General features: G+C 43.5%; 1 protein-coding gene across 2 annotated transcripts; it reads right to left on the reverse strand.

Annotated features, from left to right (window-relative positions):
* Positions 1 to 188: 188 nt before the first annotated feature.
* Positions 189 to 18095, reverse strand: LOC136677511 (ADAMTS-like protein 5). 2 transcript variants are annotated; one of them, XM_066655077.1, is made up of 14 exons: positions 18010 to 18095; positions 17251 to 17742; positions 14378 to 14450; positions 10857 to 11014; positions 10690 to 10750; positions 9360 to 9465; positions 8830 to 8957; positions 7328 to 7451; positions 5262 to 5345; positions 3806 to 3969; positions 2813 to 3017; positions 2155 to 2256; positions 1963 to 2034; positions 189 to 1665 (listed from the first exon to the last, which is right to left on the reverse strand). In XM_066655077.1, exons 2-14 carry the CDS (start codon positions 17301 to 17303, stop codon positions 1337 to 1339), a joined length of 1659 nt encoding a protein of 552 aa, XP_066511174.1. In that variant the 5' UTR covers positions 17304 to 17742; positions 18010 to 18095; the 3' UTR covers positions 189 to 1336. The 2 variants fall into 2 exon arrangements, with proteins under 2 accessions (XP_066511174.1, XP_066511175.1); XM_066655078.1 differs by having other exon boundaries at positions 17912 to 18030.
* Between the last annotated feature and the right edge of the window lie 8600 nt (positions 18096 to 26695).

Here is a 26695-nt window from a genome sequence, read left to right on the forward strand (position 1 = left end):
TAGACCAGTATTGAGTATCCTAACCCATTTAGCTCTAATTACAGATTTGTCTTAGCACATTTTATGTCATGGTCATGAAAGATCAAGCTATTTTTGTAAATATATTTTTAACAAAACACACATAATGAGCTGTTTGTGTGCAATTATTTGAGGGAAGGGGAGATTATAAGAGTGAAAAACAACCTCATTAAGATTTTGAGCTGGTTCTCTGTAGGGGGGGAGTACTATTTTTTTCACTGTCCAAAGAAAAACAATTATTTTCTTGTTTTCTAAATCATTACAACACTGCAGCTGCATTTTATATCACACACAACTTTTATGGAGAATGGATCAATAAAAATGCTTCAAAAATAATTTTAAATAAATGTTTTACATTAACTTGCAGAGGACGAAATAATGGTCATCATTTTGGAGAAACTTGGGATTTGGACAGTGTTGACTTGTGTCTGTGAAGGAGAACTAAAGCTGCCCTTTATACGTGTAATAGGTTTTATATAATGCACCTTTCTAAATAAGGTTAATGTTTAATACTACTGTATGGTAAACTGAACATTTTATTAATGTAATAGTCATGCTTTTGGAGAGGTAAATACATGAGTGTGAGGTTACATAGTGCAAGTAAACAATGGGGGCGTGGGAAACGGATATAGAACCAGTTCCAGGAGAGCGCTATGTCTGCTGATCATTATCCTCTTAACATACAAGATGTAAATCCTCCTAAATCCAGATACCTAGCTCTCTCCTTCTGATCATTTCAGTTGAGCACTTTATAAAGGAAGGTGAGTCAGTGCTTCTGCTTGTAATGTATAAAATGACTGAGGTAAATGGAAATGCATTACCAGCAGCAAATATATTGGTAGTACAAAATACAGATAAAAAGCATATTATATAACACTACTTGTACTAATATAATAAATACAAATAAGGCCAACAAAAACTGACTAAAGCAAGAATGCCCAAAGGTGGGGGAAAGATACAGACCCCCAGAATTTCAGGTCATTATATTCTCTAATATAACAGAAAGGCAACAATAATTACAGTGATTAAAAACAACAATAATAATATTAATAATAAAAATAATATGTTCTTCTTTGGTATATGCATTTTTAAAGGTAGGTCATAACATCCACCTAAAGTGCTTCATTTTAGGGAGTAGATTTAACTTTGGTTGGGTTCAGTTCCGTTCATATCCCAAGGTTAACTTCCAGTCCTCCGGCAATTGCCTAGAACACCTTTTTCTTTTCAAAGCTAGAGATGGGCTGTGGAAGTCCATGATTCTTTGGAATGAGGGTTGAATATAACAAGTGCACTGTGACAGGAGAGTGGAGTCCAGGGTCTAACCTCTCGGCTGAGTTCTTGGGCCTCTGTTACTGCAGAGCTCGTCTAGGGGGCGCAGTAAGCTGTCCTCACGTGGACGGTAAGGCTGAGCGTAGCTGTCCTCTTCCAGCAGGATGCGATTAAGTGTCTGTTCATAGTTGATATGACGTCTCACCATCAGCACATACTGATAGCCCTCCTCCAGTGGGGGGCAGTCACACTTGTTTGGTGCCCAAATATATTCCCGGTGTTCCAGACGGAAGCGGTTGCGGTACGTGTGGATGATCTGCACATCATACCGAGTCTCCACGCCAATGTATGTCTTCCCCAAGACCTTGGCTCTGAAGACTGAACCAGCAAACATCAACATTAAGAGATGGTCAGGTTTATTAGATTCTCATATACTTTGCCAGTATCCACTGGCTGACCACCAAATCATGTTTTGTCTTCTCAGTGGTTCGTAAGTGTGTTTTTAATATGCAAAAGTTGTGTACTAATGATGTTTTAGTGATTTTAACAGAGAAAATAAGTTCGTATTTCCTCCACAGGGAAGACATGATGGAAAATTATGCATGTCTTCATTAAATAAACTAATTACTAGAAAAGAAACAAAACTGCACTGTAATTTGCAAATCTTCATCTCACCAAAATCCTTCAGGCAGTACTGTTTCTGCCGCTCTCCACGTCCCTTCACCTTTCTGCATTTACCACAGTAAGCTGCGGAGGAAGCAGACACAGTGTTTAAGGTAAAGGATTCAAGCTGAAGCTGAAAGATTTGAGATGAATCTAAGCTGCAGGTGAGTCAGTGTTGGAGCTGAGACGTGTGCTGGCCTGTACCTCGCGTCTCCGGCAGGTAGTTGCTTCGGTCTTCATCTCGTTCGAGGCGAGGTCCTGGCTGCCTCTGAGAGGGACGTCTAACGGGCCGGCCACCTACAGGACCTGAGAGAGACCAGTCACTTTATAATTTGTAGAAAGTTTACAGTACACAGTTTCTCCAGTGAGCTGTTAGGGGTTAGGTGCCTTTCTCAAGGGCACATCGGTCATATCCTAGATATATGCAAATGTACATTTATTTCTACAAATATTGTCACTCATCAAAACCAATTTCAGCAAAACACCCTGAAAGATGAAATTCAGACAACTTATCAACATCAGAGAGTGATGACATCACTCAGCGCACGGGGGGGGGGGGGGGAGAAAGGGAGCGGCTAACAGACATTCCTCTGTATCATCAGGCATGTACACACAGATATAAGTGCATTAGAGGCACGGCTATGAAAACCATTTCCATGTCAAAGTCCTTTTAGAAGGCTTCAGTGTTTTATGGATGCATACACAGATCTATCATTATCAAAGGAAAGGTGTAGCTATTGCCCTGATATTAATATTTTAAAGTCCATTTAAAACCATGTATCTAAGACGTAGAGTTATCTATTATCTATCTACTGCATTTATGGAGTTTTTTTAAAGTTGAGTTGGAGCTGAATGTGCTTACCCAAGTTTGGCCGAATGGTGGCAGGAGCTTTAGTGGTGGTTGTTTTTGTTGTTGTTGTTGTGGTGGTTGGTGGTTCCCAGGGCAGGAAGTGTGATGTGTGTTGTTGCTCCCGCAGTGGACTTTTACTCCCATGATACAGTGTGTAAAGATCAGGGGGTAACCAATATTCATACTCTATCCCAGAATTTTTATCAGTGGACAACACCTGGAAAGAGTTTAAATTCACAGGACCAGTGAATTTTACTGCTGGACAGAAGCAAAAAAAAATATTTTCCATATATCTTTGTTGTATCTGGATATAGCAATGAATGGGCTGGAGTATAGGCTACATTACAATTCACCATTACTAAATGTTAAAGCAGTAGATATCCATGTCTAATGAAAAGGAAGCTTAAGAAATGAGGGCCATGCCTGATGTAAGCAGAGCAAGAAAGGGGAACTCAGAAGGACTTGGGCTGGAGTTCTGGGCGGCTTCTGCTAGTGAAGAGTGAAGCCGGACACCCCTTGCCGGGCAAAGTCATTGGTGAAAGAGGAGGAGTAGGGGTGGTAGTGGGGTGCGAATTTCGTCACGAGAAGGTGAGGAGAGAGGAGTGGTTTTTATATGGTGCATAATGGTGAGGAGGAGGAGTCTGGGAATGGTCCTTCTCCCAAGGTATTTCATAACTCCATTTTAACTGAAGCTACAGATGATTTACTGCCATCATATATCTCACCACAGGTTTGTTTTGAGCACTTCTGCCAAACCTTTTACTACATTTGATGGAGGAAGGAACCTTATAATGATGAGTGACATGTAAATCACTATTTTGCACAATGCCAATATTACATACGGTACATGACTAAATTATTGTAGGTGCAATATAGGCTCATCTACGAACCTGACCAATTTTAGCAGTATATACACACTTTGTGTTTAATGAACTGAAACTACTAGTCAACAACTATCTAAATACATCAGAATAAGTGTTTAGAAATATTATGTAAGTCTCTCACCATAACATGCAGATCCTCCTGTGTGGGTCCGGGAACCTCAAAGCTCTCCCAGGTGTCAGCAGAGCGGCGATACAGCAGTTTAGATCCAGCCACGTGATACTCCCCCGGAACACTGATCTTCCAGTTCCCATTGATCACAAACTGAGAGCGTCCGTTCTGAAGAGCTAGAGAAGAAAATGTGAGCAACTTAAATTACAAATATTTGTTGATTACATTTAAGCTGATTACATTAGGTGCAGTGTAGGCTGGTAGGCTTTGTAGTTTAATTCCAGATTCCCCTTGAGGTATTGGTTCAATACAGGTTAGGTTTACTCATATGCTAATGTTTAGAAACTCCTGGTCTCATTACAGGTTTAGTTCATTCATTCATTCATTATCTGTAACCCTTATCCAGTTCAGAGTCACGGTGAGTCTAGAGCCTACTTGGAATCATTGGGCGCAAGGCAGGAATACACCCTGGAGGGGGCGCCAGTCCTTCACAGGGCAACACACACACACACACATTCACTCACACATTCACACACTTTTGAGTCGCCAATCCACCTACCAATGTGTGTTTTTGGACCATGGGAGGAAACCGGAGCACCTGGAGGAAATCCACACAGACACAGGGAGAACACACCACACTCCACACAGACAGTCACCCAGAGGAAACCCACGCAGACACAGAGAGAACACACCACACTCCTCACAGACAGTCACCCAGAGGAAACCCACGCAGACACAGAGAGAACACACCACACTCCTCACAGACAGTCACCCAGAGGAAACCCACGCAGACACAGAGAGAACACACCACACTCCTCACAGACAGCCACCCGGAGGAAACTCACACAGATACAGGGAGAACACACCAACTCCTCACAGACAGTCACCCGGAGGAAACCCACACAGACACAGGGAGAACACACCACACTCCTCACAGACAGTCACCCGGAGCGGGAATCAAACCCACAACCTCCAGGTCCCTGGAGCTGTGTGACTGCGACACTACCTGCTGCGCCACCCAGGTTTAGTTCAGATTCTAAGTAATAATAAACTCACATGTCTGTGTTAAATATTTATTTACTAAGTTTAGCATAAATAACCAACAATTGTGCATTAAAACGTGAAGAAGCATGTTCTCAGATGTGTACTTACTTCACACAATCAAATAAAAACATTACTTAAACAGGGGTGCCTACATTTATGCGTACTGTATCTTTAATCCTAAAACCCTGACATAAAACCAAAGAACAAGATGCAGAAAACGTTATTATTTCTTAATTATTTTTATTATTATATATTATCTCCATTATTTTGAAAACGTTTTTCTACTAATACTTCTACTGGCTCACTAGCACAATGCAGTGAGATAGAATAACATCACATATGTAGAAGGCAAATTGATATGAGCTTTGTAATGAAAAACACACAGCCGTCTCCAAGCCAACATAAGAACAGGCATTGCTCGAACCTAAATAGTTTTTGCTGTTATCGGTCACCCTGATGTGAGTGGCTCCGGCTGGGATCATGGTGACCTCATTGTATCCAAATGGCCCTGGTGAGAGACACAGATAAAACAATAAAAGCTTGTATTAGCTCTGCCGAAATTCTGGCACCATGCTGAGAGCATGTTCATCTGTAAAAGCAGAACCTATGTTCATTAACATTTATGGCTTTTTTATTGATGAGTATGGCCAAAGAATTACAATTCTAATCATTCTACAGAAGATGTAAATGTAGTCTTAGGAGTCTAGCCCAATGGCTGTCAATAATGTTGTGAGATTGGGTTCCACAAGCAGGTAATGGAACCCCCATAGAAGGCTGCAGTTTTATCCACTAAACTACACCAGCCCCAAGCTTCAAATACACAATGGAAAAGCAGTATAGGTGTGCTTTTATGACTGTGTGCACTTGTTTCATAGTTTCTGCATGTGGAGCTGAACGGGAGAATTACGACTTTGACCGCAATGCTCTACGCCCTGGTGGCTTTTGACCCTCTATAAAGTGTACTGCCCTGGCAGCTCCCAATCTGCTATCCCACTCTAGGAAATCCAGCTGCCTAGAAGAGGAAACCAGGGCTTTTCAACAGAACTGGACAAAGCTGGCTTTATCTTCATGTTTTCTCCTCTGTAAATGTAGATAATTTTCCTTTGCCAACATGAAGAGGGCATTGTTTCATTTTCTTGAGCTCAAAGCCAGAGGTGTCAGTGCCCTGTGGTGTGTGTGTGTGTATCTCTGTGTACAACCATCAGCCATAATTTTAAAATGACCTACTTGTTTCTACACAATGTTATGAGCTCCACTAACCACAAAAAAGCACTGTGTGTTACTACAATTAAAGACTTTAATTCATCTGTTCTCTGCATACTTTGTTAGCCACCTTTTACCCATTCTTCAATGGTCAGGGCAGCCAGAGTACCTCCAGAAAGAAGGTATAACTTATGTAGTGGATCGTTCTTAGTGTTGAAATGACACTGACATACTGGTGATGTGTAAGTGTGTTGCATTGGTATGAGTGGATCAGACACAGCAGTGCTGCTGGAGGTTTTAAAAACTGTGTCCACTCACTGTCCACTCTGAGACACCTACCTTACTGGTCTTCCTCTAGCCCTTTATCAGTGGGCATTGGATATTTTTGGTTGGTGGACCAGTTTAGCACTGTCACTGAAGAGGTTTAAAAACTCCAGCAGCACTGCTGTGTCTGATCCAGTCTTACCAGCACAGTATACAAACACAAACCTACAGAGTTAGTGTCAATGCAGTGCTGAGAATGATCCACCACCCAAATCATACCTGCTCTATGGGGGTCTTGAAGGGGTCCTGACCATTGAAGAACAGGGTGAAATGGGAAAAAAAAAACAACGTATGCAAAGCAACAGATGGACTACAGTGTGCGGCTGTAGCACTAAAAAGTATGGACATGGAGTGAAGAAACATGTGGATCATTTTAGTGCTAAGGCTGATCAGTGTGTGTGTGCGCGCGTGTGTGTGTGTGTGTGTGTATACCTCCAACACTCACTATGCTACAGGAACCACTCAGGTTAAGAATTCCTTGTACAGGTGCCAAAACCTTAATATTTAAATTGGTGTGTATTCTTGAGCGGTACTAATGCTCCAGCACAACAGATCATTCCACATTTATTCTACTTTCTTTGAGTTTACATAAAAATAAAGAACTAATGTGATCAATAAATATGAATTGTGAAATTACTAACAATTAACAATTTAAAAAATAAAAACGGCACACGAGGTTAGGATGTAAATAAATCGATTCAGAGTGGGCTGATGTTAAATGCTCCATTCCATAACATATTATCATTTTACTTAAATAATAACAAAGATAGTAATGAGTGGAAGCCTGTACCTGCCAATTAACATCATGTAACTTGTTGGTTCAGGTTCCTTTAAATGTTACTAATCTTAGTATTGTTAATATTTTTAAAATGGTCTGTTCCTTTAAGGTGCTGTCTATGACACAGCAGTGTCCAACTGTGGTGCTGGTTCTGTGAATATGATATTGGGATCAGCTGTACTGACCTATCTCCTTGCTGTTGCTCTGGTAGACACTGTGGTGATGGAGGCAAGTGGTGTTATGGCCTCCACACACCATACAGGAATCCTCCTGCTTCTGCGAGCCAAAGATCAGGTCACAGCCAGCTTTCTGTACACACGCACACACATACACAAATACACACACACACCCAAAACAGCAGGATTAGAAACCCAATAGCAGCCCCCAATTTATCACCACATATCACTTTAGATGCAGACCACAGCACCAAACAGGGCTTGTGCTTTAAAAAGCAGACAAGGTTAACATATCTGCATATCCCTATAAAACCCTGATGACATTCGAGGACAAAAACAGAGGCGAAACAAAGCAGATGCACAAAGCTTTTTCTACCGAAGCTCAAAAGATCTTACTCAAACTCATCAAATCATGCCTCCCAGTGTTCAGATCTGACATCTCTGACAGAGAAGAGGCCAAGGTCATCGCATGCATTTGCCACAGACAAAAAGGGTGTCACCTTTAACAGGCAGCGATGTCATGAGAGAATGTCTTCAGGTCAGTCGCAGCTGAGCATATCCACCTAACTGTTGGGGGGCCGTGGAAAAGCCTGCAGGTATTTGTATTCACACGGACATATCACAGGCAGTGACCTCGACCCAAGCATAGACAAACACAGCCCAGGAGCTTAGACCCAACAATGAAGACCAGGAGAAGAGGCCTGGGACAAGGTTACAGGCAGAGGACCAACATTCTGTTCAGCTTATTCGGTTTCCACTCCGGCAGTAAAATGGCTGTAACATGGACCTTGAGCTTTCTGTAGGCTATCGTGCATTCTTTAAACAGTGTATATACGAAGCTCCATGCTGCCTTTATTGTTGGATGCACTGGGGTTATTTCTGAGCAAGTTGGATTAAACAGAGGGAGGGTATTTTGAGTCTAGACTTTTGAGAAAGTGGAACAAAATCTTATGTATTTCCCCAACATACATTTATAAACTTTATAGACACTTTTTAGAAAACTGAAACAGACTTTGTGAAAATGTTGGACTCTTTTGGTTAGACCATTCAAGAAAATGTTATGCAGTGAAATGCTTTAACTACTAAAAACCAAAACATAAATTTGCCCTGTAACTTGAAAACCTGACCTTGAGCATAGAAGGGAAGTGCACGCTTCAAACACTTGACTGCACCTTGGAATGAGGGAAAACTCCAAGTGCTTGTGTGTAAAGTGAGAAATGTTCTCCACATGGGAGGTGTGGGGACAATTTAGGGGGCAATATTCTGCAGCTCTGTAGCACAGAGTGTTTTAATAGTATGTGAAAGGTTGAGTCAAGCCTGATAAGCCAAAGTCTGCTGTACAAGACGACTTGGGCCTTTTGCTAACACTCACCATCAAACAGGCAGATACTTCAACACCTACACATCATTAACACTGAGAGTGAAGGAGAGAAAATCATGGAGAGAGGGAAGAAGGAGGAGGAGGTGGAGTAGGTGGAGAAAAAGGAACAGAAAGACCAAACTCCCCTCACCAGGCATTTGCCATTGACACAGATGGCTCCAGGCTCTGTTAGGCAGGGTGTGCCATCCAGGACTCGCCCAAAATTGTAGTAGAAGTTGTGGCCCAAGGCCAGACAGCTGAGTTCACAGGGGTTAGAGCCTAGGACAGAAAAGCGAAGGTAGTAACATACGTCAGTGTGGACACGTAATCCAATCAGACCTAAGGTCTTCCTGGAAATGCATGTAAAGACATGGTTTTGCCCCTTTCAACATGTTAAAATTGGAGTGTATGTGTACACTGGCTCTAGTGAAATGAATCTATATGTGAAAATGTGGAGCTACCTATCACTATTTATAATAAGTTCCATGCTGCCTTGGAAATATAAATAATAATAACAACATTTATACGCCATCTTTCACAAACCCAGGGATGCTTTGAAGAGAAGGAAAAATCTCACATTTTGGTCAATTTTTTACACAAATATAATCTTACATATAGCAGTTTTAATAAAGCTAGATGAGAAAACATCATAGGCCTTCATCTATATCACAACTTACTGACCTCCATGAAACGTTGTCCATCTGTAACTGCTGGCAGCTACCAGTGGTCTGTCGTCAAAGGCTTTACATTGCAATTCTCTGAAATCTTCAGATCCAGGAGGACACTCCTGAGTTAGAAGACACACAGCCATACATGAGCCGTAAGCGCACACACACACACACAGCCTGTCTGTACTCGCTGAGGGTTAGGGTTACATTACCTCAGCTTTGCTTTATCTACATTCTCTGTATGATTAATACAGCTTGGCTGATACACTCCTCTATAAAGTTCACCACACACAGTCTCAACTTTTAATATGAGCAGAGCAGCGAATACTTACACTTTACCTTGTGCGTGTACTTTTGCAGCTTTATGAGAATTTTCAAAATGTAAAAATGACTTATAATAGCGTGTATTAGTGAGTAAAAATATGTACCATTTACTCCATTCCTATTAATAATCTAGATCTGTGTTTAATTTAGCTGTTCTTTGTGGATGTGCTGATTTTTCATTGGTCACTCCACTGAATTAGGGGTTACAGTGTCCCATTTTAGTCCGAGAGTGTCAAAAAGAGACATACAGAGTCTAAGTCACTTCAGTTCCTGTGCCACTGGAGTTCCTGATGTTATTCATTAGCCAAGTAGTTTTGTTCTTTTGTACTTCTGATCAATTATTTTATGGTACTTTCACTGCTGTGATTATTTTAGCCACATAACCATTTTCTTCCTTGAGTAGAATTTACTACATACTCTGAAGACAAAATCATGTTATACAGAGGGCACTTTATGATGGTAAAATATCACTTATAATTTAAACTCTAATTTAGGTCATTCCAAAACCTTGAGTATATTAGTGAGGAGTTTGGTGTGTTCCCCCCTTGTCCTCCGGGTGCACCGGTTTCCTCCCACGGTCCACACATTGGTAGGTGGATTGGCGACTCAAAAATGTCCATAGGTGTGTGTGTGTGTAAGTGAATGTGTGAGTGAGTGTCGCCTTGTGAAAGACATGCACCCCCCTCTAATGTGTGTTCCCACTTTGCGCCCAATGATTCCGGGTAGGCTCCGGACCCACCGTGGCCCTGAACTGGATAAACGCTTACAGACAATGAACGAATGAATGAATTACTTAATTATTTAATGAGTATATTAGTCCACTGAGCCTTAAGCTTATTTAGTTATTAATCTATTTACTTACTCAGTAACTACTATGAAACTAATCAGTTAGTCTTGCAGCTATGAGAGTAAGTAATTAAGGCATATCCACATACAGGTCATAGTAATACTATTCTTTGAATCATTGAGTTGGTATGAATAACTAAACCATATTTTTATTAGAACAGAATTGTCTCTACCTCAGTATTACAGATTTTATACTGTCTTGGCTCGCCTATACATGGTCCTCCAATTGGATTTCTGAAAGGCAACAACAAATAAAGACAGATCAATTGTAAATGATATGGGGGTATATCATTTCCACTAAAAATAACATTAATTAATTAACATTCGTTCTATGCTTTACCTGGCGATGCAGGTGCGTCTGCGTATGGAAGCCCCACCTCCGCAGGAGCGTGAACACTCCGACCAGCCACTCCACTGAGCCCACTCATTCTTAAAATACAGCTGCCTCGGGACTCGGGATGAATGTCCAATTACATGCCCAAGTCCCTGTCTGGACAACTGTCAAACAAAGGGCACAGTTTAAACATAATAACAGACACGCTTATGTCAATATGAGCATTTACACTCACTAATGTTAAATAGCTAGAGTAACATAAGCATAAGGAGATCAGCGTTATTACTCATCTATAATAATTATGGTAAATATGACCACCCAGTGTGATGGTAGCCAATGCAGGCTGTAAGTGATGCAAAAACCGATGTTAGCATTGTGATCCAAGTGTGTTAAAATGCTAACTGACATTATGCTAGTGTTCAATTATTCTTTCACCAAATAATGTAATTTTTTTGAGAGTAGGGTGGGTTGCAAAGTTATATCAAAGCCAAAGAATATTCTATTAAGAACTTTGTTTTTTAATAATCAGTGGGATTAAAAGTGGTCAAAAAAATGAGATTTTAAACCTAGAGCCATGAGGTTTGTAAACATCCTGTTTTTTGCTATTACCCCTTTAATTATAAAACTAATGCAGTTAACCAAAGGTTTATTACCATTTTACGGCTTGAAATGTACGCTGATAGTTCACAGAGACACACTACTCCAAAACGTTAGCATTCAGGACACCTGATATCAGGTGGACCCCAAACATTTCCTGTCCATTGGCAATGCTAGACTGCCTGTGACATTTGTGGAAGCATTTGTATATTCCCTCGTTGCTGAGGAGAGGAAGCCACATTAGTTCACTAACACAGAGGTTTCCCTGTCATCCTCCATTAGACACGCAGTGCTGCTATCAGTGCCACAGAGAGGGGACTAATCGTCCAGCAGTATAACATTACTGCACTTTTCTCAGATCTGTTGCTGGCTTTGATCCGAGACAAACAGGCAGCAGAGAGAGTGAGGAGAGGCAGCGGCTTTCATCGGGCCCCTGAGGGCCATTCTCATTCCCTCACAGCAAAGGGTGTGAAAGCACAAAGTATGCACCCTACCTCATCTGTTAATACAACACTTGCAGTTGTTTCCATTCTAATAATAAAAAATGAAGAGTGGTAGACCTCATAAATCTAATTTGTAGGACATTTAGTATATTGTGAGGAATGTAAACATGGTGCAGCTCTAGGAAATGATACAAAGACTACATTAAAAATGGATCCCCAAAGTCTACCACTAAAGGTTTGTTGCAGGTTCCCTGCTCTTGTTCATATTTCATGCTGAAGTTCATACAGGTTTCTCCGATTAAATCTACACATACACTCTACAGCAAAGTTAAAGACAAAACCTTAATGCTAAGAATTTGTGGAGAAGCAAAATCGGAAAATAAAACAGAAAACAGGAATCAGTAAATTCTTTTTTTTTTTAACAGTACAAAACACAATATGCGATGTTTTATGTTTATTTGATTAATTAATTAATTTTTTTATACTGTTTTTAATTGATCTGTCTGAAAACAACGCAACATGTACAGAACAGCTGAATGCTCTCTGAAAAAGACGTCATCTAGAAGGGAGAACTGCATTGTTGGGCTATTGGTTGTTGCACTTTTAGCAAGTGATTAGCCATTCCTGGGTAGTTATTCATATTTAGCATGATTACAACACTTGTTTAAGTTGTTTTTTCTAGTTTTAAAATGCCTCATAACTTGTTGTTTGGAATGTGTGGCAGGGAAAAATTCACATATCTTGTCTTTGTACTATGTTCAATTATGTACAAGTGAATGTGGATATTTGGAACTGAGTTTTTATCTATTACTGAATATATCCATGACCAGTCAAAGCCAGATGGAGTTTAACATCAAAATAACTCTCTGTCAAGGGAAATGAAGATAAGTGGAATGAGTTCTAAAGGTCTCAGACCTTAGCAATTCTCTTAATCTGAGCATAACAACACCCTGATAACAAGTGGCTGAAAGCACGTAGGTCTACAGATGACGTGACTACACTACCATCACCACCACCACAGAGATTTATGACTGCGGTCCATCACTTTCTATCACGGATTGACCTGAAACCAGCCTCATTATTGAGCCTAAGACTCCAATTAGTGTTGATAACAATTCTCCATGTGGTCAGTGGGCAAACCGGATTAATGAAATCGACCTTTACCCTTCAGAATGTCTGTTTTGTCTTAGAGACAATGCAGCAGGAGAAATGTTGACTTTGGAAAATGTCTGAGAATAAAGGTTTGGGTGTGTATAAGGTGCCATGTTACTTAGCACACCTTAGGGCTGGGCGATAACTTGTGTGCATATAGTAACCACATTGTGGGACTCATAAACACCAGCCAAGGTAAACTAAACTAAGTCTGACTGGTGTCAGTTCTTATAAAATGATCTTTTTATTTTAGCTGTAAGTGAAGGTTTACATGTTATGAACTGTACATCAAGAAATATATGTCACATACTGATGTGACGGTTTTGATCCTCCACCATGTCTTGTGTGGTTAATAAAAGTCCTCCATAACCTGTATCTGTGTTCTCCCCGTGTTCACGTGGGTTTCCTCCGGGTGCTCCGGTTTCCTCCCACAGTCCAAAAACACACGTTGGTAGGTGGATCGGCGACTCAAAAAAAAGTGTCCGTAGGTGTGAGGGTGTGAGTGAATGTGTGTGTGTGTGTTGCCCTGTGAAGGACTGGCGCCCCCTCCAGGGTGTATTCCCGCCTTGCGCCCAATGATTCCAGGTAGGCTTTGGACCCACCGCGATCCTGAACTGGATAAGCGCTTACAGATAATGGATGGATGGATATCCTGCATCTTTTAAAACACCTGCAGTTTTTCATGTATTACACAGTGGTAATTTGCATGGATCTTAAATAAATTAAACCTAATGTGTGTGGGTTTTTTTTAATAATAATCTATACACACATTTATATGAATGTCACATAAAGTAAACTGATTCAAGTCCGCCGGACTGCTGAGAAGTGTTAATACAAGGGACATATTAAATTATGACATGACTGTGTCTGTATCTTAAAGACAAGCTTAAAAATAATTTCCTTGAAACAGTAGTGACCGTTCTTGATGGACAGGACAGAGCATAGGGAAAAAATGTCGGTAGGGACCAGATTTTACTCCACAGACAAAACAGACCTACAAAACAGTGCTGAAATATGCCAATGGTGCATCGATGAGGTACAAAATGAGGTGTATAGTGAACTGTGATAGGGAAAGACACCAATCAGAATATGCTATTACCATGCTCTGCACTATGCAAACAGCTCAACTTTAAAGGCATTTTTTTAGTACAGGTCCCAACTATCGAGTGAGATAGAGCACTGAATGTAATATGGACAACAAGTAATCCAGGGTAATTGTTCTGAGGACAAACTGTGCTCACATGGTGCAGAGTTATTGTTCGGTCTCAAACTGTGCCACCCAAGCATGGCAAAGGCTTCCTTAATGAGGAGAAAAGGGGACAGGTGTTGTCTTACGTGCTGAGAGGACAGGCAAACTGGGGACACCAGAAGGGCAATGAGTGTAAGCGACTGGCACAGAGACAGTTTCCTAGAGAAAGATAAAAACAAACAGCATAAGTCAATTACATAAGCCACTCACTTATATCACCCCCAAAACTCCCCTACACCAGTTGAGAGGTCATTAGACAGAGGTGTGAGACTGTGAGCTCTTCAATCTTATTGAACAAAGCAGTTTTGGCCCCTGGTCATAGATCTACTGTTAATAACAACACATAAACCAGCCAGACCTGTGGTGAGGATGGGGCCCTGAGGGCAAAGGAGATGGGGTCAGGAATGCCCTGTGTACACCCACGATCATTAACTTCCACACCAGCTTGGTAAGGACTGCCGGAGTTCAATCAAATCCCACCAGCAACACCACAAACAACAGTACAACAATTAACACCTTGTAACTAATGCTAGAAATGGTCCACAACCCCAGTGATATCAGCAGTGGTTCTATATCCAACACTTTACATGGATGAATGAGAGAAAGTGGGGTGGTAAATGATTTTTTTTGTAACACAACGTTCTACTCATCTCTTAGCCAGTCTCTTCAGATTACATAGTGCTACACTGTCTTCACATCCATGCTAGAAAACAGAAAATTCACAACTGGATGTAAACTAGCTTAGCTTCTGCAGAAAGGCTCAAAGCACATGACTCACTGAGTTAGGAGTTTCACAACAACTATTTACAGTTTGGGGAATGCCCCTTCTTAGTTCCTGGCACTGGTGCGCTGTCATTATATATGTAACACTACTGAGACAAGTTCCTTTTCCCATTTCCAGAAGGCTGATCACAGCTTAGCCTCTGTCAGGAAATACTTAATTCTCACATCTTTTTCTTATCTTTTTATGAGTTCAAACGGTTCTCTTCCAAAAAAAAGCCTGATCTTGGCTGTGTCCCAGAGCAGCAGCCGCCCAGTTAAACGATACGTATCTCCCCCACACTCCAGCGATCAGACCGTCCACTGAGGAGCAAGACTCGCTTCATTTCGTCCGCAGTGAATGAGTCAGAGTGGGCGAATATCCGCATGCACTCCACACTTAGAAAACATCAAATAGAGTTTATTTCTACGAGTGGACAGTATGACGATACTATACTCATACTGAAATGAGTTACATCACAGTGTATAATCCTGAGAAAATCAATGTAAATGTGAGTACTGTTGATATTCACTTAATTAGACTTTTGACTCCAGATTGTCCTCATATCATCACTGCATTTTTAGTCACTTACTAAAAAGGATATTTATTCATGCACCAATAAAACGTTTGCATTAACCTTAGGCCACATTGCCAAACCATACTGTGAAGCTACATGAACTTCAAAGCCATGAAGACCATCTCATGAGAACAACATACTCCTCTGGGCTTCCTCAACCCTCTGCTCCTATAATTTACCAAACCTGTACTTTGTCTTTCTAATCAGCTGCATATTGGCCTGTCCTTGACTTGTATGAGGAACACACAAAAAAATCTGTGTTTGGCGTCTAAGACGAAAAGCACAACACCACAACACGCAGAGAAGTGTCCTGCATATCTGAGCTAAGGTTAAAGGCCTCCTGGGGTCAAGAGGCCCACCATTAAAAAGTAATGACAAGGTCATGCGCCGGGTTCATTTAGGTAAGTAACAGTTCATTGTTCAAATGTGCAGAGAGCAGGTGAGCATGCGACCCCTGCTGTGTGACAAACTCATAGGCCTTCGTAGGCCTTCATACAAGCAACAGCTAAACACAACACAATGGTTTTCTTCATCATCATTTAGAGAAGATTTCTTATAGATGTGTACAGTCAACTATTAATACGTTTAAAACAAAGGTATTAAAACCTGAAAATATCAGGCTCTGAACAAACAAGCAAGACCTCACTGAGCACCAAAACTCTCACCACCATACAGTTGTAGAACGTCATTCATTTTCACAGGACTCTCCTAAAACAAGGTGGCCTCCTACGCTCCTCCAAAAGTGCAGTTATATAGTGCAGTTTCTGCAGTGCTGAAACTGGAGTGGCAACGACAGAGGCTCTATTCTCTCCCTATTACAGCTCAGTGCTTGTTACAGTTACTTTGAATCTGTAATTTTGGGGGTAAAAAATATTACTTGGTGTTCCTTTAAAAATGTCGTGTTTCAATCAAGAGCCACTCTTGCTTCAGATCTGAAATTCATTAATGTTTCTGTCCAATGTGAGAAGACAACTAAAAGAATGTAGAGCTGTAAAGAAGGCATTACTGAGGAAACGTATTGGATCTAGAAATGAGCAGAAATCTACTGCTCTCATTTGCAGTAGAGCACGGAAACTTAACATCTGAGTTATGGCAGAGAGGTATTACATTTGGAAACGGGATTTCATGAATTGTAAGACAACGCCAAAAAAACTATTTTGCTCAACTTTGGAGGTGTAAGAAAATATCCCTTAGATTCATTGTGAAAAAATGAAAGCAGGTCTCTCAAAAAATTATGAAAAAATGAAAAAGAGAAAATTAAATGAATGTTTGCTGTTGTTTTTGAATTTTAAAAAGAAATATAGTCAATTTTTAAATGGGAAAACGCACAAAAGTTTGCACCGGTTTAGTTCTCTCTGGTGCTGTAGAAACTATCACAGTGGAAACTGACATTCTAACTCAACATGCAAGATAATACAGAGACTTATGACTATAAACACTTTTCTACACTTTAAATCCATGCTTCCATCCCACACTCCTGGTGGACACGAACATCATCTTGTGAATCAAACATTCTCTGATCAAATATCAGTTCTGAAGCAGGTCACTAGGCCCCCATCCTGAAGATTACTTTACTTTCCATAATATAAAACAGAGCTTTATAAAAGGAAGGTAACTTTTACCTGCTGTGTGATTTGGGCATCCTAGTTCTTGTGATAGAGAATCTCTTAGACATCAAATTCACCAGTGAGCTGCTAAAACACAGCCAGGGAAAGGAGGGATCCCAAGGGTCTTTGCTTCCAAACTGTCAGTGGACTTGACTGCAGCCATGTCCCCTTATAGCTTTACTATCAAGAGAGTCCAAATGTGTGGATCGGCTGACCAGAAGGAAGAAAGGACCCAGCTGAATCCTTCTCTGGAATCTCTAAACGAGGAGGAGGAGAAGATCCAGGTGCGAAAAATGACGGATCAACTCCATATAACCTTCAGTGCTGCTGGCGAACAGGTGATTTATTCCATTCCCAGAGCAAACCAGAGCACAGCACGTTTCCTCCACCTGGCTCTTCTGGCCACAGACAGCTCTCAAAAGTCACGTGAAAAGGGCGAGCTTACTCTCGGCAGTCCATAAATCCTCAGAAAGGTTCCTCTCTTTTTTTTTGTTCACTACAGATCACCTGAGAAGAGAATCAAACATCAACACAAATGTTTAATAAGGGACCATTAAAAACACTCTGTTACAGTTTGGCAGTAAATGAAACTACATATTTATTATCATCAAATCTGTTCCACTCTTTAAGAAAGCGCATATGTCTTCATAAAAGACAAAAAAAAGGATTAAAATACCTCTGCACATCCATTAGTAAGGTCTGCTTTTGCCTGAGGAAAAAAAGAAACCTCTGCCTACGTTTCGAAAATCTTCTACTGTTTAACTTCCCACTGACCTGAGATTTGGAGCCTCTACAGCAGACCACCTGCAGCTGTGCCTCCGAGCTTGTCTTCTGCAGCGCAGCCCTTAGACACGCCCCTTCATAGGCATACAACGCTGAAGACACGCCCCCGTAGGGCAAATAACCCTGAAAACACGCCCCCTGACGCTCACAACCCTAATGTTATACCCTGTGCAGACGAAAGACATGAAGACACAAGCCTTTCCGGCGTATAACCCAAATACTTTTTAATATATGACCCCTTTAGACACGCCCCTTGAATGCATGAAACCCTAAAGACAACGTATTCAAATTGATAACATTATGGACACGAAGGCATGAATCATCACTGTGGATGACATATATCTGTAATGACATGCGCGCATAGATACATAGCCTCTAAGATACCTCCTCTGAGACACACTCCTGTAGAAGACACGCCCCTTCTATTTACTAACCCTGAAGTTATAAATCTTGCTGGCACATAATCTTAAGCAGACACCCGTTGCTGACATTTAACCTGAAGACACATCCCCTATAGGTAAATAAGCAGGAAAACGCCCTCTTTTTCACACCTCTCTGAGCTCAGTCCTGCCCTGTGGTGAGATGGGTTCATCTTCAGCTTTAATTCCATAGATTTCATCTGAGACAGGAATGACATCAGGTTTGGACTGCACACTTTAGTGTACTTAGGAATTTAAAGAGAAGACGCCTGCAGGGGACGTCATAGGTGCAGCAGGTAGTGTCGCAGTCACATAGCTCCAGGGTCCTGGAAGTTGTGGGCTCGAGTCTTGCTCCGGGTGACTGTCTGTGAGGACTTTGGTGTGTTCTCGCTGTGTCTGCGAGGAGTGTGGTGTGTTCTCCCTGTGTCTGTGTGGGTTTCCTCCGGGTGACTGTCTGTGAGGAGTGTGGTGTGTTCTCGCTGTGTCTGCGTGGGTTTCCTCCGGGTGACTGTCTGTGAGGAGTGTGGTGTGTTCTCGCTGTGTCTGCGTGGGTTTCCTCGGGGTGACTGTCCGTGAGGAGTGTGGTGTGTTCTCCCTGTGTCTGTGTGGGTTTCCTCTGGGTGACTGTCTGTGAGGAGTGTGGTGTGTTCTCCCTGTGTCTGCGTGGGTTTCCTCCGGGTGACTGTCTGTGAGGAGTGTGGTGTGTTCTCCCTGTGTCTGCGTGGGTTTCCTCGGGGTGACTGTCTGTGTGAGGAGTGTGGTGTGTTCTCCCTGTGTCTGTGTGGGTTTCCTCGGGGTGACTGTCTGTGAGGAGTGTGGTGTGTTCTCCCTGTGTCTGTGTGGGTTTCCTCCGGGTGACTGTCTGTGAGAAGTTTGGTGTGTTCTCGCTGTGTCTGTGTGGGTTTCCTCCTTGTGACTGTCTGTGAGGAGTTTGGTGTGTTCTCCCTGTGTCTGTGTGGGTTTCCTCCGGATGACTGTCTGTGAGGAGTGTGGTGTGTTCTCCCTGTGTCTGTGTGGGTTTCCTCCGGGTGACTGTCTGTGAGGAGTGTGGTGTGTTCTCCCTGTGTCTGTGTGGGTTTCCTCCAGATGACTGTCTGTGAGGAGTGTGGTGTGTTCTCCCTGTGTCTGTGTGGGTTTCCTCCGGATGACTGTCTGTGAGGACTGTGGTGTGTTCTCCCTGTGTCTGCGTGGGTTTCCTCGGGGTGACTGTCTGTGAGGAGTGTGGTGTGTTCTCCCTGTGTCTGCGTGGGTTTCCTCCGGATGACTGTCTGTGAGGAGTGTGGTGTGTTCTCCCTGTGTCTGCGTGGGTTTCCTCCGGGTGACTGTCTGTGAGGAGTGTGGTGTGTTCTCCCTGTGTCTGCGTGGGTTTCCTCGGGGTGACTGTCTGTGAGGAGTGTGGTGTGTTCTCCCTGTGTCTGTGTGGGTTTCCTCGGGGTGACTGTCTGTGAGGAGTGTGGTGTGTTCTCCCTGTGTCTGTGTGGGTTTCCTCCGGATGACTGTCTGTGAGGAGTGTGGTGTGTTCTCCCTGTGTCTGTGTGGGTTTCCTCCGGGTGACTGTCTGTGAGGAGTGTGGTGTGTTCTCCCTGTGTCTGTGTGGGTTTCCTCCGGATGACTGTCTGTGAGGAGTGTGGTGTGTTCTCCCTGTGTCTGTGTGGGTTTCCTCCGGATGACTGTCTGTGAGGACTGTGGTGTGTTCTCCCTGTGTCTGCGTGGGTTTCCCTTGGGTGACTGTCTGTGAGGAGTGTGGTGTGTTCTCCCTGTGTCTGTGTGGGTTTCCTCCGGATGACTGTCTGTTAGGACTGTGGTGTGTTCTCCCTGTGTCTGCGTGGGTTTCCCTTGGGTGACTGACTGTGAGGAGTGTGGTGTGTTCTCCCTGTGTCTGTGTGGGTTTCCTCTGGGTGACTGTCTGTGAGGAGTGTGGTGTGTTCTCTCTGTGTCTCTTTGGGTTTCCTCCGGGTGACTGTCTGTGAGGAGTGTGGTGTGTTCTCCCTGTGTCTTTGTGGGTTTCCTTCGGGTGACTGGAGGAACTCAAATGTGTCCTGTGCCCTGTGAAGTACTGGCGCCCCCTCCAGGATGTGTTCCCACCTTGTACCCAGTGATTCTGGGTAGGCTCCGGACCCACCGTGACCCTGAATTGGATAAGCAGTTTCAGACAATGAATGAATGTGTGTGAATTAATCACTAATCAATCAATAAAAAAGAAAGTGTTTTAAACAGTGACCCGCTCTAATGCTTTGGCAATGTGTGTATGCTATAATAACATTGCTTGTTTACATTCTAATATTAGGTTTAGGGTTTTTTGAGCAAATAAATACTTCCTGCTGTGATGAATAGCTTTATAAATCTCTTTTTCTCATGTGATTAAAACTGCCTAAAGCTGCACAGTACTGTAGCATTATGTGCATGAGCAAAATTGATGAGGGTCTAGTATTTCAGGGTAAAATGTTTAGCAGAATTTACAAAGTTCTGTCATCCAAAGAGAAAACAACACAAAGGGTTAAACAGACAGTAATGTGGAGGCAAGGCAAGGGCAAATGAGAGTTACTAATGTTAAACAGTGTTTATATCAGGATCTTCCGTAGTTATTTGTGGAAATCAGTGATATCCTAGGCTAGTATATATGTATTAATATAGCTGTAAAGTTGTGCAACTGACCACAAACGCCCCAACAATGAACAGCCACTGTGCACTTTTGGAAACTGTGATTAAGAGTGCTTGGACAGGCCAGATCTATGACCATGGAAACAGGTCTTAAAATAGCATGTATCAGCCATGATTCTCCATCAGCTGCACACCCAAGCATTGTTTTGTCTCCCCCCCTTTGAGGGGCCTTGATAAAAACAAGACTTCCTAAGCATTTCTCCAGCGTGTGATTGCCGAGGACCTCGGGGGCCTCACTGACCTGTTCCAGCTTGCACAGATATTTTCTACAACAAGTGTACCACATCTTGGGCTCCTCCACGAACACACCTCGGGCTAATCTGATTCTCGTCAACGGCAGCTCACACGGATGAGGTAAACCCCAGTCATAAATACACACAAATGACAATTATTACATACAATCAAAATGATTAACATGCGAATGTAACAGCACAAGGATGCCATCTATCATTGTTCAAACTTCAGTTGTGGTTTGTGAAATGTCTTAATGGTGTGTATGGTGGTTGGGGTGGGGGTGGGGGAGTGGTTACTGAAAACAAAGTAATGAAATAACATCTGCTCACATTTCCATTATAGCCCAGATATGCACCACAGCAGGCTCAGTCTACAGTTGCACTGCATGTAATTATTCATTCATCTGTTGTTTCATTCATCCTGATCAGGGTATGGAGCCTACTAGGAACCACTGGGCACACGGCAGGTGGGTTGGGTGTCAGTCGATCTCAGGGCTGTATGTGATTAACACAAGTCTATTACACTCATGGGCGGCACGGTGGTGAAGCAGGTATGTGTCGCAGTCACACAGCTCCAGGGGCCTGGAGGTTGTGGGTTCGAGTCCCGCTCCGGGTGACTGTCTGTGAGGAGTGTGGTGTGTTCTCCCTTTGTCTGTGTGGGTTTCCTCTGGGTGACTGTCCGTGAGGAGTTGGTGTGTTCTCCCTGTGTCTGCATGGGTTTCCTCTGGGCGACTGTCTGTGAGGAGTGTGGTGTGTTCTCCCTGTGTCTGCGTGGGTTTCCTCTGGGCGACTGTCTGTGAGGAGTGTGGTGTGTTCTCCCTGTGTCTGCGTGGGTTTCCTCTGGGCGACTGTCTGTGAGGAGTTGGTGTGTTCTCCCTGTGTCTGCATGGGTTTCCTCCGGGTGCCTGTCTGTGAGGAGTGTGGTGTGTTCTCTCTGTGTCTGCATGGGTTTCCTCCGGGTGCCTGTCTGTGAGGAGTGTGGTGTGTGTGTTTGTGTTGCCCTGTGAAGGACTGGCGCCCCCTCCAGGGTATATTCCTGCCTTGCGCCCAATGATTCCAGGCAGGCTCTGGACCCACCCCGACCCTGAACTGGAAAAGCAGTTACAGATAATGAATGAATGAATGAATATTACACTCAGGCAACAACTTTCCAAAAATAAGTCATACCGAGTGACACTGCTTTATCTCAGTAAGAAGTATCTGTACTAGTGTAACCCAAAACTTTCTAGGAACTTCCCAACAATTACTGCTTAAGAGTAATTAAGGTAATGAATACAGAAAGTAGTCCAATCCCAGAGTTTCCTGTGGGAGGAAAAAAAAACATGTGATGTTCGCCCATACATCTTCAGAAGTGTGACAGTGGGGGGTTTCGGGGGTGTATTCTGCCTCAGGTGATTGAAATACAGCCCTCATTAGTTGAGAGCTTCAAAGACCCGCAGTGGTCTGCTTTATTGCTGCATGCTGATGAGGAGCTGACAGTACTGAGTGCTGGACACACTTTAAACTGTGCACTGGATGAGTGCCAACCAGGCCAGGATCATCGGATAATGTGCCGCTTTGAGCTGTTGTAACAGAATATTTTCTTCATGCAGAGGTTTGTATTCAATTTATAAATGGATGATTCAGCCAAAAGGCAACTTTATAGTTGTCAAAAAGCCAAAAGTGGTCAATCAGTCAAGACAGTGTCAACTTTTTCGGTTTTGTGATAAAGCTAACAAGGTACTGTAGCTACTAAGGACCGGATACTTATACACCATCAGATCAGGGGCAAACTATGTCTCACATTTCTGGTGATTTTTGGGAACAAACAACACAAACAAATATTATTATACGTGTTTATTTGTCTACTCAAAAGATTTTTTGCTCATGAGCATCTAGGTACATAGGCATTCTGAAAATGGACACAATGACAAATATCCCCCTTTTTTTTTCTTGTTCTTGTATCGATCACTCAAAATGAAGTCCTAGTATTTAAAACCCGGCTCTTTACATTGCTGCATGAACACCCTTCAACACCATTAAGGTGCAGCTGTTGCCTAAAGTTTAGAGAAGCAGGCTTGGGACTGAGGGTTTTTTATCCCTCAACGTCCATGGATGCAAGGCACCTAATTGCTGCCTGTCACTCTGTGTGTGTGTGTGTGTGTGTGTGTGTGTATATGTATGCGCTCACTGCACCCAGAGCCCATGCAATGAGGCGTCATGGTGGCGCATCAGGTAGGTGTCGCAGTCACGCAGCTCCAGGGTCCTGGAAGTTGTGGGTTCAAGTCCTGCTCCGGGTGACTGTCTGTGAGGAGTGTGTTGTGTTCTCCCTGTGTCTGCGTGGGCTTCCTCCAGGTGACTGTCTGTGAGGAGTGTGGTGTGTTCTCCCTGTGTCTGCGGGGGCTTCCTCCGGGTGACTGTCTGTGAGGAGTGTGGTGTGTTCTCCCTGTGTCTGCGTGGGTTTTCTCCGGATGACTGTCTGTGAGGAGTGTGGTGTGTTCTCCCTGTGTCTGCGTGGGTTTCCTCCGGGTGACTGTCTGTGAGGAGTGTGGTGTGTTCTCCCTGTGTCTGCAGGGGCTTCCTCCGGGTGACTGTCTGTGAGGAGTGTGGTGTGTTCTCCCTGTGTATGCGTAGGTTTCCTCCGGGTGCTCCGGTTTCCTCCCACAGTCCAAAAACACACGTTGGTAGGTGGATTGGCAACTCAGTGTCAGTAGGTGTGAGTGAATGTTTGTGTGTGTGTGTGTGTGTGTGACCCTGTGAAGGACTGGCAACCCCTCCAGAGTGTGTTACTGTCTTGCACCCAGTGATTCCAGGTAGGCTCCAGACACACAATGAACCCTGAACCGGAAGTGGTTACAGACAATGAATAAATGAATGTGGTGCAATGACGTTAAAAGCACATTATTTTTTCATACATTTAAACTTCAGCATTTAGCTGATGACATCTGGCACATAGAATATTTTATATTTAGTCAAATACATATTAGAAAGTAAGGGGTACTTATAAATTTTGTACAAATAACCCACATTTTACATCACTGGGTTCCTAACTAATGTACTGCATCTATTCCAAAACAAACAACTGATCTGCGTTTTATTTCTGCATCATTTGTAGTAAGAGACAATGTGGCAGATTAGATTTGACAGAAAAAAGTTGGCGTACTCCTTTCATTTATTAATTGAATTCATTTGTAATTACTGTCAAGGTCCAATAGATTTACCCTGGTTTGTTTACAGCTTTCAAACGAAAGAAAAGGTGGGGAATGTGTGACCTTGGGAAATGAGCTGCTTGTGCACTGTTGATAGGAAATCGGCCCATTCCTGGGAACAAGTCACATTCCATCACTCTTTAATCTCAAGGTTGTATGGTGGGTGTGCTAGAGCAGAGCGTGGGATAAGAAGAGCCCACATCATATCAGGGAGCTCAGCCTTACATTTTCTATTCAGAATACATTATCTTTGAGCAGGAAGATGTGATAATAATTCATAAACCTCAGGGCATCCTGCACTTTTACTAAAAACAGCAGCTCCTGCACAGGACAGTTCCTCATCACACTGAACAACACGGCGTGCAAAGGTCCAAAAGTCAAGAAAAATACATAAACAGATAGAAATTAGCTGAGCTCCAGCCACACGCAGATAATCACAATCAATCACCAACAGCTCAGAGTTTATAAATCCTGAGGATAACGGTAAACAGTTCTCTTAATGCACCTCTGAAGCAGCACACTGTGGGTTTCATTAGCATTCCTCTCTGCTTGAGTCCGCTCTGCCTACATCAGCTGTTTAGTCTTTTGGACAAGTATCCGCACTAATAAAAACACAAGCACATACAGGTTTGATTAGTGGAGGCTGGGATGCTGCCTAAAATGCCCTGCTTCAGCTATTTTAACACGCATGAAGGAAAACTTTGTAGAAGTAAAGTCAGAGACAACTGTATATTTGCCTCACAGCTGCTGCACAGTTTGTTATAGTCACTCTCCAGTCCTTCATCAGTGGTCACAGCATGCTGTCCACAGGCTGGTGGTCGGTGGACTATTTTCTGTCCAGCTGTGACAGTGTATTGCTGGTTAGTATAGTCATTCATTCATTCATTCATTATCTGTAAGCGCTTATCCAGTTCAGGGTCGTGGTGGGTCCAGAGCCTACCTGGAATCATTGAGCGCAAGGCAGGAATACACCCTGGAGGGGGTGCCAGTCCTTCACAGGGCAACACAAATACTCACACATTCACTCACACACTCACACCTACGGACACTTTTGAGTCGCCAATCCACCTACCAATGTGTGTTTTTGGACTGTGGGAGGAAACCGGAGCATCCGGAGGAAACCCACGTGGACACAAGGAGAACACACCATACTCCTCACAGACAGTCACCCGGAGGAAACCCACTCAGACACAGGGAGAACACACCACACTCCTCACAGACAGTCACCCGGAGTAAACCCACACGGACACAGGGAGAACACACCACACTCCTCACAGACAGTCACCCGGAGGAAACCCACTCAGACACAGAGAGAACACACCACACTCCTCACAGACAGTCACCCGGAGGAAACCCACGCGGACACAGGGAGAACACACCACACTCCTCACAGACATTCAACCGGAGGAAACCCATGCGGACACGGGGAAAACACACCACACTCCCCACAGACAGTCACCTGGAGGAAACCCACTCAGACACAGGGAGAACACACCACACTCCTCACAGACAGTCACACGGAGGAAACCCACATGGACACGAGGAGAACACACCACACTCCTCAAAGACAGTCACCCGGAGGAAACCTACACAGACACCGGGAGAACACACCACACTCCTCATAGACAGTCACCCGGAGGAAACCCACGCAGACACATGGAGAACACACCACACTCCTCACAGACATTCACCCGGAGGAAACCCACACAGACACAGGGAGAACACACCACACTCCTCACAGACAGTCACCCAAGGGAAACCCACGCAGACACAGGGAGAACACACCACACTCGGAGGAAACCCACGCGGACACAGGAAGAACACACCACACTCAGAACACACCTCACAGACAGTCACCCGGAGGAAACCCACTCAGACACAGGGAGAACACACCACACTCCTCATAGACAGTCACCCGGAGGAAACCCACACAGACACGGGGAGAAAACACCACACTCCTCACAGACAGTCACCCGGAGGAAACCCACACAGACACAGGGAGAACACACCGCACTCCTCACAGACAGTCACCCGGAGGAAACCCATGCTGACACAGGGAAAACACACCACACTCCTCACAGACAGTCACCTGGAGGAAACCCACTCAGACACAGGGAGAACACACCACACTCGGAGGAAACCCAGGCAGACACAGGAAGAACACACCACACTCAGA

This window comes from Hoplias malabaricus, chromosome X2 (assembly GCF_029633855.1).
Source record: "Hoplias malabaricus isolate fHopMal1 chromosome X2, fHopMal1.hap1, whole genome shotgun sequence".
Taxonomy (NCBI): domain Eukaryota; kingdom Metazoa; phylum Chordata; class Actinopteri; order Characiformes; family Erythrinidae; genus Hoplias; species Hoplias malabaricus.

What these genes read in the sequence shown, in the direction of transcription:
- LOC136677511 (XM_066655077.1), bottom strand. Translation starts at nt 17,303, where the DNA reads ATGTCTAAGAGATTCTCTATCACAAGAACTAGGATGCCCAAATCACAC. An exon ending in GAGCAACAGCAAGGAGATAG is followed by an intron (nt 5,346 to 7,327) that starts GTCAGTACAGCT and finishes GTCTCTCACCAG; the next exon opens with GGCCATTTGGATACAATGAG. An exon ending in CACCATTCGGCCAAACTTGG is followed by an intron (nt 2,257 to 2,812) that starts GTAAGCACATTC and finishes GGTCTCTCTCAG; the next exon opens with GTCCTGTAGGTGGCCGGCCC.